General features: G+C 48.0%; 1 protein-coding gene across 1 annotated transcript in view; it reads left to right on the plus strand.

Moving 5' to 3' along the window:
- Positions 1–25,760, plus strand: part of LOC119461869 (stimulator of interferon genes protein-like) — a 362,093-nt gene that overhangs the window by 332,409 nt on the left and 3,924 nt on the right. The window contains exon 7 of the mRNA XM_037723241.2: positions 18,301–18,478. Within this exon, the coding sequence (XP_037579169.2) occupies positions 18,301–18,478 (178 nt within the window). The remainder of the gene's footprint in view (positions 1–18,300; positions 18,479–25,760) is intronic.

Raw genomic sequence — 25,760 nt, forward strand, 5'->3', positions numbered from 1 at the left:
CGGAGTTCACTATTTTGGCCCACGCAACTCATGATGTTATTTTAGGCATAGATTTCCTACATGCATCCAGTGCTACACTTGACTGCGGGACTGGAGAGATTTTACTACGGAGCGCGTTGCCAATCATCACACTTGATGATTTGCAGACCAATCAAGCCGACGTGTTCTCGCTTTCTCAAGATGTGTTCCTGCCTGGTCGGACAGCCATGTTTGTTCCGGTGTGCTCTTCACGTGTCCGGATGGGATCATGCAGCGGTATTGTCGAGCCAGACCACAACAACGCGCTTAAGTAGAATGTGTTGGTCCCTTGATCTGTTGTTCAAGCCATCGACGGGCGTGCATTCTTGTGGACTGTGAATGCTTCTACGGAGCCTGTTGCCCTGCCCGCCGGCCTTAAATTGGGAACATTTGAAGAGCAAGCCACAATTGACGAACGAATAGTTGCAGCGGCTTCAGACATCAGTCGACCATTGCCCAACTATTCGGATGACTTGCGACGTATGATTGTCATGAGCCACAAAATGAAGAAAGAAAGAAAAAGAAAAAACAGAAGAAGAGAACAAGAAGACACGTGGAGTTGGTGACAGAAATAAAGAAAGAAGAAGTTAGAAAATAAGAGCGGTCTCAAAGGAATACAACATGAAAGCAAAAGAAGAAGCACAAAAGTGCACGCGCAGCTACGTGGCCAATGGGATAAGGGACACGTAGCCGAAGAGAGCAGTCCAGCTACGCTCTGGGACGCAGGCAGGGAGAAGGAGCTGGAGGCCGAACAGGACGGGTGAATCGCGGAGACGGCGGCAACCCAATGGAAGCTGTGCTTCAGCTGCCGCGGCCACGACCCGCGAGCTGAGCGAACGCCCCATCGGAAGCCGCAGCTACGGGCTGACGGCGCTGCTTCCCGGATTCCCTGTGGCTACGATCCGCAGGCTTGCGGAGTTGACCGGGCGCTCCAGGCGCTCAGGTCACCCCACCATCCTGACCTCCTGACCAGCTCATCCGAGGGCCGAACGTCGGAATCAGCGACGCCGACTCTACGACGACGCATCAGCGGGCCCAACAACGTGTCGCCGGAAGCAGCGACGACGACGTGACGTGGCCATGTCAAGGGACTTCATGTAAATATTTTGAACTGTTTATACGTCGTGTGCGAGGACTTAAGTTAGTGTTTGTAATTATCCAGCTTTGTATATAGTTTGTTGTGTGTTAGGGTTTAGATATTGGTTTGATAACGCGTGTTTTCTTAATATTTGTATTTTTCTTGTGTTCATGCCCTATAAAGGCTTTTCTTAACCCAAACGCTCCTTGCGTCGTGTTTACCACCCTGAGACCGTGACAAAATATTGGCGAGCCTGCCAGGATTTATTTCCTGAATACTCGGTCTCACACGTCGCAGGAACATGGATTATGAGAAGCTGTTGGGGATAGCCAATTCTCTGGGACTTAGCCGCGAAGAATCGCTTAGCCTTTTTGATAGAGCACAAAAAGAAGCTCGAGAAGCACGCGAAGCGGAAAAAGAAATTTTGTTGTTGAAGTTGCGTTTGGCCGATGTGTCTATCGGAAGAGATGACGCGGACAGATCGTCGGTTTCTTCGGAAATGGAGCCGCAAAGAACAAAGACAATTTGTCCACGAAAGTTAATGGCTCCATTTGACGATAAGCGAGATGACCTTGATGCTTATCTACATCGTTTTGAAAGGATTGCTTTAGGACAAGGCTGGGAGCGATCTGAGTGGGCGACAGCACTTAGTTTGTGTTTAGTTGGCGAAGCGTTGAACGTGTTCGGAAGAATGCCAGCATCTGAGTCAATGGACTACGACAAAGTCAAGAAAGCATTATTGCAGAGATTCAGGCTAACTGCAGAAGGATTCCGTGAGAAATTCCGGAATAGTAAACCAGAGCAATCAGAGACTGGTAAGCAGTTTGCTTGCCGTTTAACAAATTATTTTGATAGATGGATGGAAATGGCAAACACAGAGAAGACGTACGAAGGAGTCAGGGAGCGTATCGTGATTGAGCAGTTCTTGACTTGTTGTAGCCCAAAACTCAATGTTTTTCTTAAAGAGCGTTCATTGAAACGTCTAGATGATTTCGCTGAATCTGCTGACCAATTTCTGGAAGCGCAAGGCTTGAGGAATTTAGGTAAAAACGAAGAAGAAACTCGTAAAAGAGACGATGATGTAACCCAAGTTAGGCAAGGTGCGGTACCTAAGGTACTTAGATGCTTCCTGTGCAACCGCGTCGGTCATCGTGTAGTCGATTGTCGTGTAGCAGGGAACCGACCACAGGCGCATATCATTTGTCAACACTGCACGAGACGAGGACACCGCACAGAAGATTGCAGACTACAGAACCGAGAAAAGGCAGCAGGCGTGGTTACGTTAAATGGTGGAAAGGCAGCATCATCGCAAGAATCGACCAAGGATACCCAGGATACGTCGAAAACCATGCTCCCGGACAACCAGGACGCGTTCGAGAAGAAGAGAATATCATTGGGTCTTCCTGTAGTTGATGGAGAGATCAACGGAATACGAGTCTCAGTTCTTCGAGATAGTGGGACCAACACGGCCTTGGTGAGACGGAGTTTGATTGGAGAGCAACAACTAACAGGAGAAACAGCGGCGGTTATCATGGTCGACAGCACGGTTAGGCATTTACCTGAGGCCAGAATTCAAGTTTCTACTCCCTACTACTCCGGATGGCTGATAGTGAAGTGTGTAGATAAGCCACTATATGATTTAATATTGGGCAATCTACCAGGGGTAAGAAGCGTCGATGACCCAGATATCAAGTGGAAGAGCAGCTGCACCGACACGGGAAAAGCGAAAGAAAAACGGAGAATAGTCCAGCAGTGTCGTCGGCGATAGCCACAAGATCAAGTACGCAGCGAACATTGAGGGCACTGAAGATACCTACAACCGAAGTACTTGCGGTGACGCCAACAGAATTTGCAGAAATGCAAAGAAAGGATGATTCACTACAAGCCTGTTTTGAGAAGGAAGGAGAGGCGACTACAAATAAAAGAGGAAGAACTATTTTTGAATTCCAGAAGAAAAATAGATTGTTGTACAGAAGATGCAAGTTTACCTCGGGCAGAGAAGTGATGCAGTTGGTGGTTCCTAAACCACTACGACGGACGGTCTTGAATTTGGGACACGACAGCATCATGGCCGGGCACCAAGGCATAAAAAGAACGGTGGCGAGGATCACAGAAGAATTTTTCTGGCCAGGGCTACAAAGCGAAGTAAAGCGATATGTAAAATCCTGTGACATTTGCCAGCGGACGATACCAAAAGGACGAGTGAAACGAGTTCCACTTGGGAATATGCCAACCATTGACATGCCATTTCAGAGAGTAGCGATAGACATCGTAGGACCAATAAAGCCGGTATCAGCAAAAGGAAACCGCTATATTCTCACGATGGTCGATATGGCGACAAGATATCCAGAAGCCATCGCATTAAGAGGCATAGATTCAATTCAGGTTGCCGAGGCTCTAATAGAGATGTTCTCTCGGTATGGTCTGCCCCGAGAAATCCTTAGTGACCGGGGATCCAACTTCACATCTGACCTAATGAAGGAGTTCAACAGGTTGCTCTCGATAAAGCAGTTGCTCACAACGCCGTATCATCCTATGGCGAATGGCCTGGTAGAAAGATTTAATGGCACATTGAAGAACATGATAAAGAAGATGTGTCAAGAAAGACCTACGGATTGGGACCGTTACCTACCAGCATTATTGTTTGCATACAGAGAAGTGCCACAAGCAAGTCTCAATTTTTCACCGTTCGAGATGTTGTATGGACGCACGGTTAGAGGTCCGTTAACTATCCTCAAGGAGGTATGGGCAAATGAAGGACTCGACACCGAAGTCAAAACAACATACACCTACGTGTTGGAACTTCGAGAGAAGCTGGAAGAAACGTGTAAGCTAGCACATCGTAGTTTGGAAGAAGCCAAAGAACGCTATAAGACCTATTACAACAAGAAGGCAGTAGCAAGACGACTCAATCCAGGAGACAAAGCACTTATCCTTCTACCCAGTGATGGAAACAAACTGTTGATGCAGTGGAAGGGACCATTCGAGGTAATCCAGAAAAGGAACGAGATGGATTACGAGCTTCTGGTGAACGATTCTAAAAAAGTATTTCACATCAACATGTTAAAGAAATATGAAGAGAGACCTAATTCGCAAGAATCCGAAGTTGTCAACATGGTAGTCACAGAAGAGAAAGAACACTTGGAAGTACACACCTACAACCACAAGAAAACCATGGGGCTAGAAAAAGCAGTCATTAATCCATGTCTGGACGGAGAAGAAGCAGCAGAGTTAAAATCATTATTGCAAAAGTATGAGAAGTTATTCTCAGACCTACCAGGAAGAACAAATGTGATTGAGTGCAAGTTAGAATGCACCACGGACACACCAGTGTACGTCAAACAATACCCATTGCCACTTGTGGTTCAAGAGTCTATCGAGAAGGAAGTTGACGAGATGTTACGTCAAGACATCATTGAAAGGTCTACATCAGCTTACAACGCACCTCTGGTCGTTGTGAAGAAACCAGACGGCTCTAATAGGCTTTGTGTAGACTTCAGGAGGTTAAACAGCGTATTAGTGTCTGACTCTGAGCCAATACCAAGAGTGGACGTTGTTTTTGCAAAGGTGGCACGAAAAAAGTTTTTTTCAAAGCTTGATTTAGCGAAGGGGTACTGGCAAATACCCATGGAGAAGACATCCAAAGAAAAGACGGCATTTTCAAGTACAAATGGGCTATTTCAATTCAAGTACATGCCATTTGGACTAAAGACAGCCGCTGCAGTATTTACGAAACTCATGAGAAGAGTACTTCACGGTCTGAAAAACGTAGAACATTATATTGACGATATTTTGGTGGCAACAGACACTTGGGAAGAGCACCTGGAAGCATTAGAAGGATTATTTTATAGATTACAGGAAGCCAAGCTGACCATCAAGCCAACGAAGTGTGAATTTGGTTTTCATGCGGTGTCATTTTTGGGACACAAGTTAGGCATGGGACGCATTTCGACGAAAGAGGAAATACTAGAGAAGATTCAAGAAGCAAACCCACCGAAGAACAAGAAAGAAGTACAGTCTTTTCTGGGATTGACGGGATTTTACAGGGACTTCATTCCACATTATGCGGAGATAGCTGATCCTTTGGTGGAATTAACAAAGAAAGGTGCAAGCAATATAGTGAAATGGACAAAAGCGCAACAGGACGCATTTGAAACACTCAAGCAGCACATGGCCAATCCTCCCATTCTGGTGGCGCCCAACTTAGAAAGCGAATTTGTTTTGCGCACAGATGCTTCAGAGAAAGCGCTTGGGGCGGTGTTGCTGCAAGAAAACGACAATGTATTACATCCGGTATTCTATGCAAGCAAACGATTGCTCGAAAGGGAAAGGCACTACTCGACTGTGGAAAAAGAATGTTTAGCTCTTGTATGGGCAGTCAAACGATTTCACATATACCTGTATGGAAAACATTTTAGGGTGCAGACAGATCACCAACCCCTTGAGTTCCTAAATAAAGCAAAGTTGACTAATTCCAGAGTGATGAGATGGAGCCTTGCGCTTCAAGAATATAGTTTCCACGTAGAATACATCAAGGGAAGAGAAAATGTTGGAGCTGATTTTATGAGTAGAGCTTCATAGTATATAGCGTGACAAGTGTTATCAAGAGTTTACCCTAGCAGTGTTGTGGTTTAGGAGTATTGGACAATGACTTCTTTGTGTGCAATAGTGAACTCAAGAATGTGTACAGTGCAGTGAACAAGTGAAGTGAAGTGAAGTGAAGTGGTGTGCGGGGAAGGTACCCAGTGGTGCAACTGACAAAAATGGTGAAAGCCATCAAGGGCTAATGCTGCAACGACGTGTGAAGACGGCGGACATATCCGGTACAAGGAAGACGCAGTTTTTCACATGGAAAAACTCTTGAAGGTGGGCATATGTCATGAGCCACAAAATGAAGAAAGAAAGAAAAAGAAAAAACAGAAGAAGAGAACAAGAAGACACGTGGAGTCGGTGACAGAAATAAAGAAAGAAGAAGTTAGAAAATAAGAGCGGTCTCAAAGGAATACAACATGAAAGCAAAAGAAGAAGCACAAAAGTGCACGCGCAGCTACGTGGCCAATGGGATAAGGGACACGTAGCCGAAGAGAGCAGTCCAGCTACGCTCTGGGACGCAGGCAGGGAGAAGGAGCTGGAGGCCGAACAGGACGGGTGAATCGCGGAGACGGCGGCAACCCAATGGAAGCTGTGCTTCAGCTGCCGCGGCCACGACCCGCGAGCTGAGCGAACGCCCCATCGGAAGCCGCAGCTACGGGCTGACGGCGCTGCTTCCCGGATTCCCTGTGGCTACGATCCGCAGGCTTGCGGAGTTGACCGGGCGCTCCAGGCGCTCAGGTCACCCCACCATCCTGACCTCCTGACCAGCTCATCCGAGGGCCGAACGTCGGAATCAGCGACGCCGACTCTACGACGACGCATCAGCGGGCCCAACAACGTGTCGCCGGAAGCAGCGACGACGACGTGACGTGGCCATGTCAAGGGACTTCATGTAAATATTTTGAACTGTTTATACGTCGTGTGCGAGGACTTAAGTTAGTGTTTGTAATTATCCAGCTTTGTATATAGTTTGTTGTGTGTTAGGGTTTAGATATTGGTTTGATAACGCGTGTTTTCTTAATATTTGTATTTTTCTTGTGTTCATGCCCCATAAAGGCTTTTCTTAACCCAAACGCTCCTTGCGTCGTGTTTACCACCCTGAGACCGTGACAATGATTAACAAGTCGTTGCCATCTTCCGAGCAAGATGTACTCCTAGAAGTGCTTGCCTGCTACACGTCAGTCTTTAATTTTGCTCAACGCGAGCGGTCTCGGATGTTGCCGGAATCCCGCATGCACCACCGAATCAACACAAGGCAAGCGACTCCGATACGTCAGAAACCCTATCGCGTATCTCCCTCGGAAAGAAAAGTGATCGCCGAACAGGTTGATGACATGCTGCAGAAAGGCGTTATTCAGGAGTCTTGTATTCCTTGGGCCGCTCCTGTTATACTAGTGAAGAAGAAAGACAACTCATAGAGATTTTGTGTCGACTACCGCCACCTCAATGCCGTCACAACGAAAGACGTGTATCCCTTACCGCGCATTGACGATGCTGTCTCCACTCCGCCTCGTACTTTTCGTCGGTTGACCTTCGGTCCGGGTATTGGCAGATACCGATGCACCTGTCTGACAGAGAAAAGACCACTTTTGTTACGCCTGACGGACTATTTGAATTTAACGTCATGCCATTTGGTTTGTGTAATGCCCCAGCAACCTTCGAGCGATTTATCGACTCCGTCCTCCGCGGTCTCAAATGGGAGATCTGCATGTGTTATTTAGACGATGTGATTATTTTCGGCCGCACTTTCCACGAGCACAACCAGCGGCTCGGCGTTGTTTTGGACTGCATTCAACCGGCTGGCCTCATTTTAAACTCTAAGAAGTGCCATTTTGGTGAGCGTCAAGCCCTTGTGCTGGGATATCTCGTCGACAAGGACGGTATATGGCCAGACTCCCAAAAGATTTCTGCTGTTCGCAACTTTAGGAAGCCGAAGACAGTGAAAGACCTCAGAAGTTTCCTGGGCCTTTGTTCTTATTTTCGCAGGTTTATTAAAGACTTCGCCCAGCTTGCTTGTCCCCTGACTAACCTGCTTCGCAAGGACACTCCCTACGTATGGTCCACTCAGTGCGAGGCTGCCTTCGAGCAGCTGAAGTTTTTGTTCATCTCTGGGCCACTTCTCCACCATTTCGATCCGGAGGCGGTCACCGAACTGCATACTGATGCCAGTGGTGTGGGCGTTGGTGCTGTGCTCGTTCAGTTTCACGACGCTCGCCAACACGTCGTCGCCTACGCCAGCCTTACTCTGACAAAAGCAGAGAGAAGTTATACAGTCACGGAACTGGAATGTCTTGCTGTTGTTTTCGCCATCCACAAGTTCAGACCATATTTATACGTCCGTCATTTCAAGATTGTTACCGACCATCATTCTCTCTGCTGGCTAGTTGGACTGCGTGACCCAGTTGACCGGTTGCCTCGGTGGGCCTTGCGGCTCCAAGAATACATATTTTCCGTTGCATACAAGAGTGGTCGGTGCCACACAGATGCCAACTGCTTATCTCGTCTTCCCACTCAGAGCAACAGCCCTGATGATGACGATTTCGACGACTACCTAAGTGCCATCTCATCCGACGTTCCTGACTTCGCTGTCTTCCAGAACGAACAAAAGCGCGACCCTTCACTTAAGCCGACTATTGATGCGACTCGCAGATCCGAACAGCCTACACCATTTGTGATTCGTGACGGTCTGCTTTACCACAAGAATTATTCTAACACTGCTCCTCGTCGTCCCAGAATGCCTGTGCCTTGCGGTGCTTCGGGCCATGCACGACGACCTTACTTCCGGGCACCTTGGATTCGCTCGAACGCTCCACCGCCTCCGACAACGTTTCTATTGGCCTCAATTGTGGAAGACAACCAAGCAGTACGTTACCAGCTGCGATGTCTGCCAACGCCATAAACAACCGACTACGGCTCCTGCAGGAACTCTACAACCAGTTAGACCGCCGACTTCGCCTGTTGAGAAAGTGGGTATCGATTTACTCGGTCCCTTCCCCAAGTCTTCCACCGGGTGCTGCTGGATAATCGTGTGTGTGGATTACTTAACACGTTATACTGAAACAATGGCACTCGTCTCAGCTACAGCAGCCAATGTTTCGGGGTTTCTTCTGCGTTTTATTATCCTCCGCCACGGAGCTCCTCGTGTGGTGATAAGTTATCGCGGCCGGCAGTTCACCGCTGACGTCGTGGAAGAGTTAACACGCCTTTGTGGAACTCAGTATCGCCATTCCACACCTTATCATCCGCAAACAAATGGCCTAACCGAGCGCACGAATCGTACCCTCGTCAACATGCTGTCAATCTATGTCTCAGCGGATCAAAAGAACTGGGATACCGTATTACCGTTCATCACGTATGCCTTCAACACAGCCAAGCATGATGCAACAGGATACGCACATTTCTTTCTCCTCTACGCTCACCATCCTCAAAGTATCCTCGACACCATACTTCCTTTTTCACCTAACGAAGATGCTTCTGTCGCGCAGATATTGTGTCGTGCCGAAGAAGCACGTCTACTCGCCCGGCTCAGAACCCTATCGTCGCATGCTCATGCCAAGGCTCGCTACGACGCACAGCATTCGCCCGTCAGATTCACCACCGGTGACTTCGTGTGGTTGTGGACACCGGACAGAAAAGGGGACTCTCCAAGTATTCGGGCCCATTTGTCATTCTCAAATGCTTGAGTGAAATGACCTATGTCGTCGCTAAAGTGACAGCTGATAACCGCCGTTCAGGCAAGACGCAAGTTGTGCACGTTGCACGATTGAAACCGTACCATCAACGCGCACTCTGACTCGCTCAGTGAGCTTCGTCTGCCCCGGAAGAAATTGTAACGCCGCACAGGAGGAGCGTAGAAGAGGAAGTAGAAGCGGCGCGAGGTTTTTGGGCTGATCGGCTGTTTCGGACCATCCCATGTCTTGTCTCCACTTTTCATTGTAAATAAATCCATTCTTCATCCGTAACTGTACGCTTTCGCTGAGGCAACATATGGCGCGCCGCCGAAAGCGCCATCTCGTTTCTTGTGAACAAATTGCTCCGTGAAAAGGGTGAATAGAGAATACAGTTTTCTATACAATAAATGGTTTACTCTACAACCTCTCTCATGGAATTAAGGTAAATTGAGTTGAAGTAATCGTAGCACGGCATGTACAAAAATGCAAATAGTCCTCTTTAATAGACGAGATAAAATTGGGGCTTATTTGGATTTTTTTAAGGCACTTTGAATTCATGAGTTTAACAAAAATCTTTTGCTTTATTGTTCGTTAAGTGCTACACAACTTACAAAAGAAAGCGCTCACCAATTTCTTGTGGTTTTTTTAGTACTGGATGGTAATTGGAAAGAAAAAAATGTTGAAAAGTTATACTATAGCTTATTTTTGTCCTTTGAATAACAAGAAATTCATTTCCGTTTTCTGTAAGTATCCTTGTTGTTTCCTGCAAGATTATGTTCGCATATTTTGTTACTAATACAAATATGTGACGTAGACTAAATAAGGTATCAGTTTCACAGTTCAACGGCGTGGTAGTTGTCAAGGTCAACGCAGTATTTATTCTGATTTTGTTTCTGAAGCAACCAATTTCACTGAGGCTGGAGTTCCACTAGTACTTGCACATTTCAACAATGACGCCGAAATTCACACTGACAGAAGTAGCGTAGGGCTCGCTGCCATGCTTATGCAGAGAAAATACAGGTTTAAAACGATCGTAGCTTACGATAGCTGGTCGCTGTTAAAAGTTGAAGCCAATCATTCTATGACAGAAAAAGAGTGCCTTGCCATCATTTGGGCTACAGCAAAATTTCGGCCATACCTAACAACGGCCTTACCAAAAGAACAGACTGGTGGGCTAGTCGTTATTGCGTAATGTGAGGTGTAGCGCATACGGCAGGCCCTTCACAGTATTAAGCGCCCACCACGCCTTGTGGTGTTGGCTGGCAAATCTAAAGGACCTTTCAGGTCGCCTCGCATGGTGGAGCTGGTCGCTGTTAAAAACAGAAGCCACTTATTCTATGACAGGAAAAAGTGCCTTGCCATCATTTAGCCTACAGCAAAATTTCAGCCGTACCTAACGGCCGTACCAAAAGAACAGACTGGTGGGCTAGTCGGTATTGTGTAATGTGAGGTCTAGCGCATACGGCAGGCCCTTCACAGTCGTAAACAACCACCACGTCTTGTGTTGGCTGACAAATCAAAGGACCTTTCAGGTCACCTCGCACGGTGTAGCTCAAACTTCAGGAATTCATCATCACCATGATCTAGAATTCTGGACAGAAGCACTCTGATGCCGACTGCCTGTCCCATGACCCTACTGGGCCTCCGCTGCAAGACGAACAGGACGACGACACTTTCCTGGGAAGAATAAGTGCAGAAGACTTCACCGAACAGCAGCAAGCAAATGTAGAGTTACGAAGCCTTGTCGAATCCTTGAAAGGCAAGACTTTGTCCCTGTGGTATTTAAGAGTTTATTGTCTTCGTTTTAATTTCAAGAAAATGTCCTCGCTAAGAACTTCTCACCAGAAATTCTCAACTGCTTTCGGGTTCTCCTTTAGCACTGCACCGTGTGCCATAAAAATCCACATGTCATCCTTCAGCACTGAGGCCGGAGGTTCTGCATGTACTTCATGATTGTCCCAATGGCAGGACACCTCATGTTCTCCTGCACGCTCGTGAAGATTCAGTAAAAGTATTACTGACCATGCCTGAATGCCTATGTTGCCAATTATGGGAAGACATGCCAGTACTCAACGACGGAAGACACTGCAGAATGTAGCGCATGTGGCAGGCCTTTCATAGTCACCGACAAGGCCAGCAGGATTGCTACAGCCAACTGAGCCTCCTTGCGACCATTCCATCAGATCGGGCTGGATATATTGGGGCCTTTTCTGATGTCAACATTCAGGATTAAGTGGGTCGTAGTGGCTACCTTACCCTCTACAATATAACGAAAGCCCTGCCCAATGGCACTGCTGCCGAAGTGGCGAAATTGTTTGATGAGACATCCTATGACGCCCAAGAAGCCATCATCACCAGCAGAGGAACGGCTTTTACAGTGGTGCTTACTCAAGCAATTCTGCAATGCAGCCAGACAAGTCACCAGAGGACAACTGCCTACCACCCGCAGACGAGTGGCCATACGAAACGCCCAACATGTGAGTAATGTATATAGACGTTGAACACAATATGCGGGATGCCATCCTTCCAGATGTAATTTTCGCGTACAACATGGCAGTGCAAGAAACAATGCACCCTGTTCAAGCTGGAACTCGGCGATGATGCTTCACGCCATGCTGCCAAGCGATGAAGACAATCTCGGTTTCACTGCCTACCTCCAGCGCACCGAAGAAGCACGCTAGCTCGCCCGCCTGGGTATCAAGACCCAGCAACACTACATCTTCAACGAAGCTATGTGGAATACCAGCCTGGTGAGCGTAAAGTGTAGACCGTTTATAACGTAAGTCGCCGGAGTCGCGAATATCCGCACCAGAAGTGGTACCGCTCTATAACAAAAACAACTATTTTATTGCGATAATGGACACTCCAGGCACATTTCTGCTGTTGCTGTCACCGTGCTCTAGGTTCCATATTCGCTTACTAAATAAATTAACAAACACGGTGTCACGTGCGCACAACCAAACATGAACACATCTTGCTCCATGGAAACTAACTGTCAAAACACTCGAGTGACGAAGCGCGGTGAGCGAATTGACCTTCGTGCTATCATGCCTCTCGCTTCAACGCGACCTATAAGCGGCGAAAACGTGGCGCGTGGCGGACTTTCCCCGTCACAGATTGTTTTCAAGATAGGGCCAAGGCGATCGTATCGCTGAAGTTAATCGTCGCAGATTACGTCCTGCTGAAACCGTTTCGCATTGCTTTTGCTGGCGAAAATCCTCTTCTTCTGTTTGCGCCAGTCCCGAACGCAAGTTTCGGATTCTCCGAACGCCCGTGATGCGGCCCAATTTCCGTCTGTCTCCACACACATGATCACTTTCCTTTTAAATGCGGCTACTCGGTACTTCATGCTGATAGAGCAGACGCAGAGAAGGTGAAGACAGACGGTAGACTATTGCCTAAGCACGTGTACTGCAGCACATGGAGGAAGCTACGGTAGCTAGGCTCGAGAGTAGCTAGGCTCGACGCGCGAGCGAGGCGGCCATTTTGAAATGCTGACGGCTGTATGGTAACGCAGATTTAGGGTCGTACTCGATTCTAACGTGCACGCAATTTTTGGACCTGCTTTATGAGAAAAAAGTGTGCGTTAGATTCGTGTCAATACGGTATTTGTGACTTGAGGGGAGCTTTGCCGTCTAGGTTGACTGCCAAAATTCCAGACAGCCGCACTGTAACCGGTGTTTCGTGTCCCGCCTCTGCACTATAAGTGATACGCGTATACATAGAGTGCTATGGGAAAATTAACGGGAGTCTGAAGAGACCGTATTATATCCGGTCCTGCACTATAAGTGGCTACGTTATAAGTGGTCTATACTGTATTTAGGTGTGGACCCAAATACGCCAATGTGGACGTAGTGAAAAACTCCTGCCATGTTACCATATTTACGTATGTCAACGCCCACTTTTCTTCCGAGAAAATCGTCCCAAAAGTTGTCTGTGTATTACAGTGGGATACGAAACCAAAACCATTAGAGTAATGCAGAAACAGCGCGACACAGGGCAAGTAAAAAGCACAGGACAGGGCACTGACTAACAACCAAATGCTTTATTTCCAGAAGCGGCATATACAGACATTATTGAAGGTCACAAAAAAGAAAGAAAAAGAGAAAGAAAAAGAAGGATATTTGTTAGCCACGAAGATATTTCAGTTCTTTTGTTGACAGCATGAGGGATGCAGAACTAGCGCATGCGTTGCCACTTGTGAATATGTAAAAAGTCTCGAAGACTTCACGCGCACGCTGTTCACGATATCTTCTAATTATTTTGCACTCTTCAGAGATTGGGCTGCAACCACACGTTACAGTGGGTAGCCAGGTGACTATATGGGTTGCCTTTTCTCGAAGCAGCATGCTCGCGCAGGCGATCGTTGATGCATCTCCCCGTTCGCGCGATATAGCAACGGTTACATGTGAGCGGGATTCTATATACGACCTGCGTCGTACAATCAATTAACTTGCTAGCATGCTTCTTAGAGTAGTTTTTTTCGCGTGACAGTATATATCCACCCCATTGACTATTTTGCACAACCCACTCAGTTTCTTAGGGGCATTACACATAATAGTTCCCTCACTCCTGCCTTAGCCGCAATTTTCATAATGTTATGGGAAACACAGTGTACATATGGAATGACAGCAAACCTAGATTTCAAAGGCTGTGACTGCAGAGTTTGTTTTCCAGTATTCTTTAACTCTTTCACCAGGTCACCAGCAAAGCGGCACAACACGCTAGTCGGGTAGCCTGCTAATTTTAGTCGGCTGACCTGTGTTGAAAAGCTCTTTAACAGAGTGCTCACACAAATGCGTGAGAGCGGCTCGCAAACATGCCTTAGCAATGCCTCGTTTTACGAGTTTGGAGTGTGCGGACGAAAACGGGAGAAGCCCTTTCTTTGAGCGAAGCGAGTAGCTCCAGCACACGTGATGAGGTTTAAAAACAATTTCAGCGTCTAAAAACATCAAACGGTCATTGATTGGCTCCTGCGTTGCCGCTTCTGGAAATAAAACATTTGGTTGTTAGTCAGCGGCCTGTCCTGTGCTCTTTACTCGTCGTGTGTCACGCTGTTTCGCTATTTTTCTAATTATGAACCAACCAGCCCCTTTGAACATGCTGTTAACCAAAACCATGTTTGCAGTGTTGGCAACATCTTGCCATCAGAGCCATCAAACGCAATTTTATCGCCATCGTGTGATGGCGAAGATGATGTTTTCATGGATGTTGCTTTCAGTTCATTTTGTGCTCGACTGCAATCTGGAACAGGATTCTCAGTCAATCACTTTTGGAGATACTTTCGCTAGATTTTGCTCGACTTGGCAACAGAAGCTTTGGCATATACAGCTGCAAGCGTTCCTGGCGACGTGCACAGTGCTAGGAGCACTCTCAGTCACATACTTTTGATAAATTCTGGTCGTTGATCCAGTCGTCTGAGTCAGATTGCAAAACGCTCCAGACTCAAGTAAGAGAAACCACGCGCAATCTGAACGGTGGGTAACTTTTTGGAGCAGTGAGAGGGAAGGAAGTGAGGGCCAAGGGAAACTTTTGGTGATGCCTGAATGAACACTGCTGCACATTATAGCATCACGGTGAGCGAGAGCGCAAACCAAGCAAAAAATGGTAGGGCACGAAAGCGACCGCTAGAGAGGCAGTCTCTTGCAAAACAGTGCTACACCAACACAGCAAGTTCTCAGCACTAAGATAATATGCAGCTGCCTCTTGACTCAAAAGTAGAACTGAAGGTGCCGCCAACAAATGCAAATGTTGCCACGTGACCAACCTCAACATGAGGCACACAAAGCCCAGCAGCACAATTTGAAGCCGTCTAAACGGCCCTAGCTGACACTGGCAAAAAGTGCGCAGATGGAAGCCACATAGTGTTCGCACGACTGGAAACCGACCGGATCTCACAATTGCTCTGTCGGCGGGAGCATTTCTGGGCACTCCAAGGCTGATTTCAGTGATCTGAAAGAACGAATGAAATGTAGTTGGAGCACCGTTTGTCGACCACCCCAACCAGATGGCTGCCTCTGGAGCCCTCCCAAACAACCACCTGAAGTCACCGTTAGACAAGTCCAATGCAGTCACGTAAAATCTTGGGAAAGTGATTGTAGTATCTCTAAAAGTGATTGCTCGAGAATACCCCCCCCCCCCCCCTCAGAAAAAAACAATTCCCATGCGTTTTAGATAGGAGCCCCTGAGCTCTGCACAGCTCAGCCTTTGACAAATGACCGTAAGGTTGCTGACATGAGATGCAGCTGAGAGACAAACAAAACTCGACCCTTGCAGCTCCGCACAACTCTGCTCTGATTTGGCAACTACTCCAAAAAATTTATCCTGATTGTTGCATCCCTCATTTGCAGCACACTTGTGCATCATTTTGGGCCTTTTTTTCTAGCTTTTATTTATGGATAGCGTCTGAAGTAGGGCTGCGATTGCGCAAACAGCTCGCTTTCCCAACATTCGGTTTGGCTCCTACATCACAAAGTAGGCCACCTACAAAATTTATGAGAATAGGAGAGAGAGCACAGCCAACAGACAAGCGAGCGCAGCCCCATGAGTTTGCGTCGCCAATTTGGGTTTCGAGTGGGAACGATGCATTAACAGCAGATTGTTTCTGAAGATTAAAAAAAAAAAAATTTGAAGCATAACGTCGAGTCGGCCTAGTTGGAATAGATTCATTTTTTTAAATTTTTTTGCGCAAACAAACAATGACGAAGAAAAGGAGTAACACAAGGACGAGCGCTTTCTAACAACTGGTTTTATTTTAGAAGAACCACCTGCTTAAATACCCACAGATCTGCACGATCCAGTCAATAGAACACGTCAATAACGCATAAAATGTGTGTTCTATTGACTGGATCATGCAGATCTGTGGGTATTTAAGCAGGTGGTTCTTCTAAAATAAAACCAGTTGTTAGAAAGCGCTCGTCCTTGTGTTACTCCTTTTCTTCGACCCTGTTTGTTTGCGCAAAAAAAAAATTGTTTTTTAAAATTTCAGTGAAAACTTACTTAAGCTCTCGCAGCATGTGATCTGTGCAGTAAAAGTTTTGCCGTAAAAGTTTAAACAATTTTAAGCAGCTTCATTATTTTTCTTTGCCCACTACGTGGTATTGCATGAAGACAGCATTGTATGTCGTCTGCTACTGCATGTTCACATTTTGTCCACTCTTTTGTCATGTCGTCACATAAAAACGTTTGTGTGACGACATGACAAAACACATCTTCACGCCCCTCACATGACCCTCACACATCTCCACACCAGCTTGCATGTTGCTGTTACGGAAAAGCATTCATATCTGGTGAAAGCAGTACTCGGCTTGGCTTGATCCTTGGGGCAAGCATGCCCGGAATACTGTGATGGCATGAAAAAGCTGTCTTGGCACTGGCGTCGGTTGTAAGCAGAAAGTGCTGCTGCTGGCCTACCACTGTTATGTCATCTCAACCTCCTTGTGTATGGCATCGCTGACTGATGGCTTCAGCAATGATAATGTCATATTGTGCTGAAGATGGAACTTGTTCCCAGATAGACATGCAACACTCAAATGACAATGACAGCAGCGAGCACTGTTGTCAGTGGTCGAATTGAATGAAGGCCACTTGAATCTGGTCGCGTAGTACGTACATGCATTATCGAATTTTCCAGATGCACTCATGGCGACGAGGTAAATTCTGGAACGTGCCACAATCATCTAATAGCACACCTACAAACTAATACACAGCAGACCTGTCTTTTAGAAAAGTACTATGGTACTTCTATGTTGAAGAACAATGCGTTACTTGGTAGCACGAGTGCACTGTCGCATGACAGCAGAAACGTGATAAAGCCACACGTGAATAAAACTCGCTTGGCACTATAGAATGGCGACAACGTTCAAGAAACTTCAGACACTGTAAGCACGTTCTTGCACCAAGCAACAACTGCTTAAGAGTGATAATACAGTGAAAACAGACACTGGCAAAAAGTAAAACAATGACATGTTGCCCAAAGACTTCGAAATCTGCCGGTTAAAAAAAACCTGAGAGCGCAAAGGACCTCCTTCTTTGTCCTGAGGCCACTGGCTCAAGAGAGACAACCTATTCAGCTTGAGAATGATTGACAGGAGCGGCATGTGTGCACATTCTCTAGTCCTGCCCCACTGCATTGGAGGCCGCTGATGAAAGCGTGGCACCCGGCGAATCACGAGAGGGCAACCGAACGTTCGCAAAAGTGAGCAGTGCACGATTGTATCCCAGGCAAATAATCTAGACTTGAGTGAACTTTGCATGGGAATATTACTTGTGTTGATGAATGGCAGGGTGCATTGTCCTGAAGGGAAATAAAGCTTCAGATTGGTGGCCTTCAGCTTTTACAAAAGACTTCAAGTAGTTGGCCGTTTGTCGATGATGTCTTAAGATTTATCGCTGGTCTAGGTGCAGATGACAGCCTAGCAGGAAAACTCTTGTGGAGCCCCTTCATGTTTTAGCACAAAAGTTTTCCTCCAAACCTCACACAATTCTTGCAGCTTATGGACAGGATTGTTGGTACACTGTTGAGCAAAAGTGTGGATATGATGAATAGTTGCTAGATAATTATTTTGCTTTCACCCGGAAGTAATGATGGCAGTGGCCTTCTGGCTATAAGACAACACGCTGCTCACGCTTGGAATGAAAAAACACATCTTTTATGTTTACGCTGATTGTTGTTTGTTTTTTCATGCCTTTTGTCTTGTTTCCAAAACTACCACATTTGCTTGATTTATATTATTTATTTATACATGCAATGCTTGTGTGAACAAGAAACATGAAATTTAGTTGAACAGTATCATTGCTCTTACTATCTTCAGTAACTTGCATTTGATTGCTAAACTTTTGTCCCAAAAAAAGGACCTGGAGAGGACTGTAGTTATGAAAGCCTAGAATTCACAACAGGAAGAGGCTAACATTATGACACTGTTCTTTTGTGTTGTGCAGTTCTATTGTGTGGCCGAGGGTGCAAGCCCACTGCTGACACTGAACGATATGCGAGAATGTGGCGAGTTGACAGCCGAGCAGCAGCGAGCACAGATGAGAAACTTTGTTGACAAGTTGCGGGAGCTGGTCAACGCCAATGCAGCCTGTCGGTCGCGCATCCTCTTGGTTCAGTACGATGGTAGGCCATCTCTCTTTCTTTTTCTGTTATGCATAGCAGCATGGTTTCTGACATACGGTAATAGAAGATCTAAGAGGTTTGAATAATGTTCTGCAGTTCCAATTAGGAGGGGGATGATTTTTTCGCTCTGAAAAGGTGAGTAGTAGTAGAGGAAGTCCTGGAAATGAGCATCCAGAGTTATGTGTGCACCCTTATTGTGGCCTCCTCCCTTGAGATTGCAGGCATTCATTCGTGCTGTTTTCGCTTGCCTTAATTTGTGACTTTCTGTATTCTCATTGGTGTAAACCTCACCCTTGGCACCTTAGGCAGACCACTGCTCCACAATACCACCTCTTGTCACATGGTATCTTTTGCATATACAGTCGAATCTACTTAAAACAATATTCAAGTGCCACGAAAATTCCATTGTTATAACCGATAATTGTCATAAACAGGTTGCATTAAAAAAATCAAAATAGGGGGATTGCAGAGCTGTTGTGAGAAAACTATAATGACGGGGAGGCCCCTCCCCACCAGCTTCCTCCATCCTGTTGCCAATTGTGTTGACTCGTTTAACTTTGCTTCCTGCGTGCTCTGATTGCGTGTAACAAGTCGTGGCTGTCAGTGTTCAAGAATGGCACTGCTATAGTAAAACCTTGGTATTTCGGATTTCATGGGACCGAAAAAAATGTCTGAATTAACCTAATGTCGAATTATCGATGGTATCAAGAAAACAATAAACAAATGCTTTCTACATCAACACGCTTTTATTTACTTAATGAATCAGCAGAATCCTGTTTCTATTTTGCACAAAAAATGTGGGGAAGCTACACTTATCGTCATCTCGTGACTGATTAGCGCTCGCAGCGGTGAAGGCCTCGCGATTTTCACAGTGCTGCCGCGGTGCACGTCTTCAACCGCATGGCACGTACACGATGCGCGGCGAACACCCACGTTGCAGCCGACGCGTGAGCGCCCACATGAAAAAATGGAGCTGCGCGTCCGGGTTGCGACTTTACAATAGGTGACCGGTAAAACGAGCAATCGCAGGGAATTGTAGGGTATGCCCTCTGCTGGCAGCTTCCGGTTCGACGGACGACACGCCCGACGCGGTGGCATGCACGGCACACGTTTTTCTGCGCAGTTTCGACTGTCAGTCGTGCGAAGCTTTCCATCCGCTTTGTCGACCAGCAATGTCGTACCATTCATGCAGCTGATTTCTAGGTTTCAGTTCACTCTGGGCGCGATGATGACAAGCCAAGAAAGGCAACGATATGCTTTTATTCATAGACCAACTTTGCTTTTCGTTTCGGCCACCTTTTTTGTTTGTGGCAGGTTTAGTTCTACGACATTTGCCGCTGCTTGGACGCACCGTCACTGACTGCTCTGCCTGCGGGTCAGTCAGACAAGTGAAAAAGTTATCTTTATCTGATAATTTATCAAGCGTATAGAAGCACTACTTAGAAAATCGGGTGCTGAGGCGATGACCCCAGCGGTCTGGTAAATGCTGCTGTGTGATCGTCGCTAAAAACCGATATCGTCGGTATAACGGCGTAACTAACGCTGAAAATGTTTGATAACTCTGCGTGCTGTCAATGGCATTTCTCGGCTGAAACTCTAGGTTTATTTGAAGTGGTGCGTAGTTGGATGTTTTCGCTTTTTTGTCAACAATGGCCATATCGCCGACATATTACGGCTGCGCATTATCTCTATCTTTGCTGAAGGAGCTAAGGTGGTGTTACATCGTAAAGTCCCACCCAGCGCGCGCTCCGATCCTCGAATGAGACGAGTCCCGTGCAAGCATAAGAAAAGAAGCGTTTATTGATCGTAGAATCAGGCTTTTATAGCCAGGAGGGGAGAGGGGGAAGTGAGCACTGCTTGTGCCCACGTGTGACTAGCTTTGTCGTGATAAGCGGCGATGGCAGCCAGATAGGTTCCGTTGCTACATTTCTCTTCCCTTAAGATTGTAGAGCCGCTGTGGTGGTTTCCGCTGCCGCTTTGAACGACGTAGCGGTACTTCGCCAGCATCTGCAGGTGGGGTGTCTTGCGTCGGCCCCTGGACTGGGGGTCGTACTGGGGACACTACCTGCTTCGTGGATGGTTCTGTCTCTTCCTTGTTTTCGGAAATAGGTTCACACTGCATCGGGCTTGACTGGGCCGAGCGCACCTGATCAACGTGCCGCCGTACGGGTCCCTCAGGTGTATCAATGGTGACCATTCGGGCGCCGGATACGGATGCGGTTCTTCCCGGAGTCCACTTATCTCCCTGCCCGTAATTACGGACATGAACGGCGACGTCCGCTGGCACCGTCCACTCGTCCGTTTTTGTAGATCCTGCATGAATGGGGGGGTGTGATGAGCAGGTTCTTTTGTGTTAATGTTTTCTGGCGGTTCTCTGAGGCGGAGCCTCCCAGAACCCAATCGAGGACAAAGCCATTTGTTGAGAAACACACAAACTTTTAATAATTAAAACTAGAACGAAAATAAAACTATAAACCAAACACACAAAGATAAAATGAAAACATGTAGCTAGGACGCTTAATGATATCGGGCAAGTTCGGGCAGGAAGCGGGCATGTGCGCGTGCTATAGTCTCGACGCGGCGAAGCGGAGACGAGACGACGAGAGAAGAGAAGCGTTGTTGATCTCACCAAAAGACGTTGGAGCGTCGTACAGGCTGCCAGAGCGTGGCAGCTCTGGCTCGGAGGGAGAAGACAGGCGGCTCGGCAGCACGAGCCGACGCTGGTGGCGTTCTGGTCGGGCAGCTGATCGTGGCACTCGGGCTCGTAGCCCGACAGCTCAGGTTCTGCCCACGGACGCAGACGCTCACCGGCCTCGGGCAGCAGCAGTTGATTATCGGGCAGGGTGGCGATGCCCGGGAAGGCAGGCGGCTTGGCAGCAGGCGTTGACGGCGGCGGCGTCCTGGCCGGGCAGCTGGTCGTGGAGCTCGGGCCCGTAGCCCGACTGCTCTCGTTCTGCCCACGGGCGCAGACGCTCGCCGGCCTCGGGCAGCAGTTCTCGAATGGATGGAGTGGCGGCGCCCAGGAATGGGTTGGCAGGAGGCCCCGGCCGGGTGAAGTCCTGGTGGCTCGGGTCCGGAACCCGACGGCCGTCCTCAACTCCCGATCCGGTGGCCGCCCTTGTCCTGGTGCCGCTTCTGGAACTCCTCCCTCTACTGCCAGCGCGGCTCCTTTTTCTGCTGCTCTGGTCGATTCGTCGATTTCTGATTGGCTGCTCGAGGCTTCGTGTTCTTCTGTGATTGGATTGGCTTTTTTCTTTTGATTTCTTTTCTTGTGCCGCGTGTTCACGCGCTGGCCGGTCTTCGGCGTCGTCGTTTTCGGCGCGGCGCGGTAGAGCGGCACGCGCTCTCCTTGTCGTCTGCTTGTTTGAAATGCACCTAACCTTGTCGCACACCACAAACATAACCGTCGCGCACCACACATCACAGGGGGTATAATGCGTCCAAGCGGGAACGGATGCGGTAGCCTAAGAGAAGTTCAGAAGGGCATTTTCCAGAACTGAGGGGAGTCTGTCTGTAATTAAAAAGAAGACGATCCAGGTTATCCCCTATGCTGCCATTGCCCATCTTTCTGAGGCCGTCTTTAATGGTGCGAACAGCCCTTTCCGCTAACCCGTTTGATTGCGGGTGGTACACAGGCGTGCGCATGTGAGTTACATTATTCCGCTTCGTGAATGTCGCGAACTCCTCGCTGGTGAATTGTGTGCCATTATCTGTTATGATGGTACCGGGAATACCGAATCGACAGAATATATTCCTCAAGCAGCTCACAGTAGCAGAGGTGCTTGCTCTCTTCATGGGAACAGCCTCTATCCACTTGCTGTGGGCGTCTAAAGCACGAGGATCATTGTACCCACGACCGGCCCAGCAAAGTCAGCGTGTACTCTTTCCCAGCTCTCCTCTGTCTTAGGCCAGTTCCTTGCTGGTGCGGCTGCCGGCATAGGCAGGTTTTGAATGCATCTTTTACAGGAAGCGGATATCCGTTCGATATCGCTATCGAGACCCGGCCACCAAAAAGAGGACCTGGCGACTGCCTTCATGGCCGAGGAACCCTGATGCGTTTCATGCAAGTGTTCCAACACTCGTGCGCGCAGTTTTTCTGGAATCACAACTCTCCGACTCCAGTACAATAAATCATGTGCTACGGACAGCTCCAATCTCCGGTCAGAAAATGCTTTCATGTCCGCTTCCACAGCCTTACTTGCTGGCCAGCCCTGCAGTACATATCTTACGACTTTTGATAAGATGTGGTCGATTGCCGTTTGTCGTTTTAACTCCGTCAGTAAAATAGTCCCGTCTGAGAAGGTTTCCAACGCTAGGAGATAATCAGCAGGCTCACCTCCGGCCTCCGACTCGTTCGTCTCTTGGGGCAAGCGGCTCAGGGCATCTGAATTGATGAGCAGCTTGCCAGGACAGTATTGTAGCCTGTAGCGGAATCCTCCGAGATACAACGCCCACAGCTGGATACGAGCAGCAGCCAGTGGTGGTGTAGGCCTGTCAGACTTCAGGAGGCCCAGGAGCGGCTGGTGGTCGGTGACCAAGGTGAACTCGTGGCCTGCAAGATAGTCCTGAAATTTAGATACACCAAACACGAGAGCAAGGGCCTCTCACTCCAGCTGCGAATAATTTCGCTCGGCTTTGGTCAGCGTTCGGGAACGAAACCCGATGGGTCTGTTGACACTCCCATCAGTGTGAAACAATACGGCTCTAATACCATGCGGTGACGCATCACATTCTAGTTTCAGTGGTTTCTTAGGATCGAAGTGTACGAGCACTCCTGCCTCCCGCAGACTGCGCTTTGCCGTTAGAAACGCTGCTTTCTGCACGTTTTCCCACTTCCACCGCAAGTGTTTCTAGAGCAACTGGTACAGTGGTGCGAGCAGAGACGACATGTTAGGTTGAAACTTGGAATAGTATGTGAGCATGCCCAAAAACGAACGCAATTCGCCGACATTCCGTGGTTCTGCAGCCTCTAAGATTGCTTCCACATTTTTTTCCATCAGGTGAAGACCTTCTTGATCTATTCTGTGCCCTAGATATGTGACAGACTATTCACGGAACTTGCATTTGTCAAGCCGCAGTTTTACTCCACGCTCTCTGAATCGTTGCAGCACGAGCCGTAAATCCTGGCCACCTTCATCTTTTTCCGATACCAAAACATCATCCAGATAAGCCTGAACACATGATAAGCCCTGCAAAACAGTCTCAATTTTCCGCTGGAAGATAGCTGGTGCCGAAGCAATACCAAACGGCAATCTGTTGTACACAAATAGCCCGCGGTGTGTGTTGATAACGCAAAGCTTCCGTGAGTCTTCATCCAAGAGAATTTGATTATACGCATCACGTAAGTCGAGGGTGCTGAAATACTTGCCTCCGTTCAGGCTAGCGAACATATCATCTATCAGAGGCAAGGGGTATTGCTCCAACTCGCAGCATTGGTTTAAAGTGACTTTAAAATCACCGCAAATTCTCACGGTGCCATCCTTTTTCAAAACCGGCACAATGGGCGTAGCCCACTTCGAGTGTGTGACGGGTGACAGCACTCCCTCTGACACAAGCCTGTCCAATTCTTGCGTTACCTTATCGCGTAAAGCGAACGGCAGAGAACGAGCCTTACAAAATTTTGGTGTGGCTCCCTCCTTTAGCAGTAGGCGCGCCGGGGGCCCATCAATCACTCTGACTTCTGGCTGGAACACGTCTTGAAACTCGGCGAGGGTGTCCTCTACGGCAGACGTGGTCGTTCCCGAATGGGTGTCCGGCTGGGCCCTCAGGTTGAAGATTGGCATTCCTGACTTTGAAGTCTGGGCGATCAAGTCACGTCCGCATAGACTGGGACCTGTACAGTCTAGGATGATCAAGGGACGGTCAGAGGATACGCCATTATATGACACCGGCACACGCAATTACCCCATCACTGGAATTTTTCCGAGGTAGCATGATAGCTTGATGTTTGTGGGCTTCGGAATTGGCCATTGTTGTCGGTGTTTCTCGAAAATTTGCCTTGGTACGACACACACTGGGCAGCCAGTATCTACGTGCATTGACACGTCCACACCACCCCAAGTGAAAGTGCGTTTGATAGGCGGTGCCAACTGAGCAATACGTGCCGAGCTTAGTGTCCACACATGCGTAGCATCATCAAAGTCTTCGTCATTTGAGTCAGCATTTACTGCAAGAGCTTGACCGCGTACGTCCCCAGGTGCTCGCCTGCTTGACCTAGGCCTTAGACCGTGGGCATCGCTGAAGCACTTGCAATATGCCCTAGCTTACCGCAGCGGTAGCACTGTGCCCTCAACCAACCACAAGCATTGCTGCTATGCCTGCTGCTGCTACACCGGCTGCATTCTGACACCACCTCATTTCCCATTCTCTGTCACGCATCAACGTTAAGCACTGTTAGCTCTGAGCTTATTTTCTCCGCCCCTTTTTCCGCCGCTTCGGCTGCGAGCGCCATGGTTTCCGCTTCCTGCAGTGTTAAATTTTCCTTTGCCAGCAAATGCTTCTGCAACGCGCTGGACCGTACACTGCATACAATACGGTCTCGAAGCATTCGATCGAGCATTGTGCCAAAATTACAATTGTCGGCAATGCGTCGTAGTTCCAGAATAAATTAATGAACAGGCTCACCTTCCTTTTGAGAGCAGTTGAAAAACCGGAAACTTTCCGTAGTTTCGTGGCGCTTTGGGTCGAAGTAATCATCCAGTGTTTTGACTACTTCGTCATAGGTGAGCGCGTTGGGTTTCCTTGGTGCCACCCTTCCTGCGAGCACTTGCACGGTTCTTGTGTTCAGCGCCGCGATAAGCAATGCCCTCTTCTTGGCCTGGTCGCTGATACCCGTGGCTTCGAAGTAAGCCTCTGCTTTGATGATGTATGCTTTCCAGTTGTCCCTTTCGTCATCATAATCCGGTAGCTGTTGATGCGCCATTGGAACAATTCTTTCCGCAGCCGCTGCTTGGTCTCCGTTGTCTGGCTCGTTCTTGATTCCGAGGGTTTTTTCCGCCTTAGTCGCCACTGTTATATCGTAAAGTTCCACCCAGCGCGCGCTCCGATCCACGAATGAGACGAGTCCCGTGCAAGCATAAGAAAAGAAGCGTTTATTGATCGTAGAATCGGGCTTTTATAGCCAGGAGGGGAGAGGGGGAAGTGAGCACTGCTTGTGCCCACGTGTGACTAGCTTTGTCGTGATAAGTGGCTATGACAGCCAGATAGGTTCCATTGCTACAGGTGGGCTAGTTGGTTACGAGTATTATGTATGTATCTCGCTGTGTCCCACTTAAATTCGCAC

Source organism: Dermacentor silvarum, chromosome 8 (genome assembly GCF_013339745.2).
Source record: "Dermacentor silvarum isolate Dsil-2018 chromosome 8, BIME_Dsil_1.4, whole genome shotgun sequence".
Taxonomy (NCBI): Eukaryota; Metazoa; Arthropoda; class Arachnida; order Ixodida; family Ixodidae; genus Dermacentor; species Dermacentor silvarum.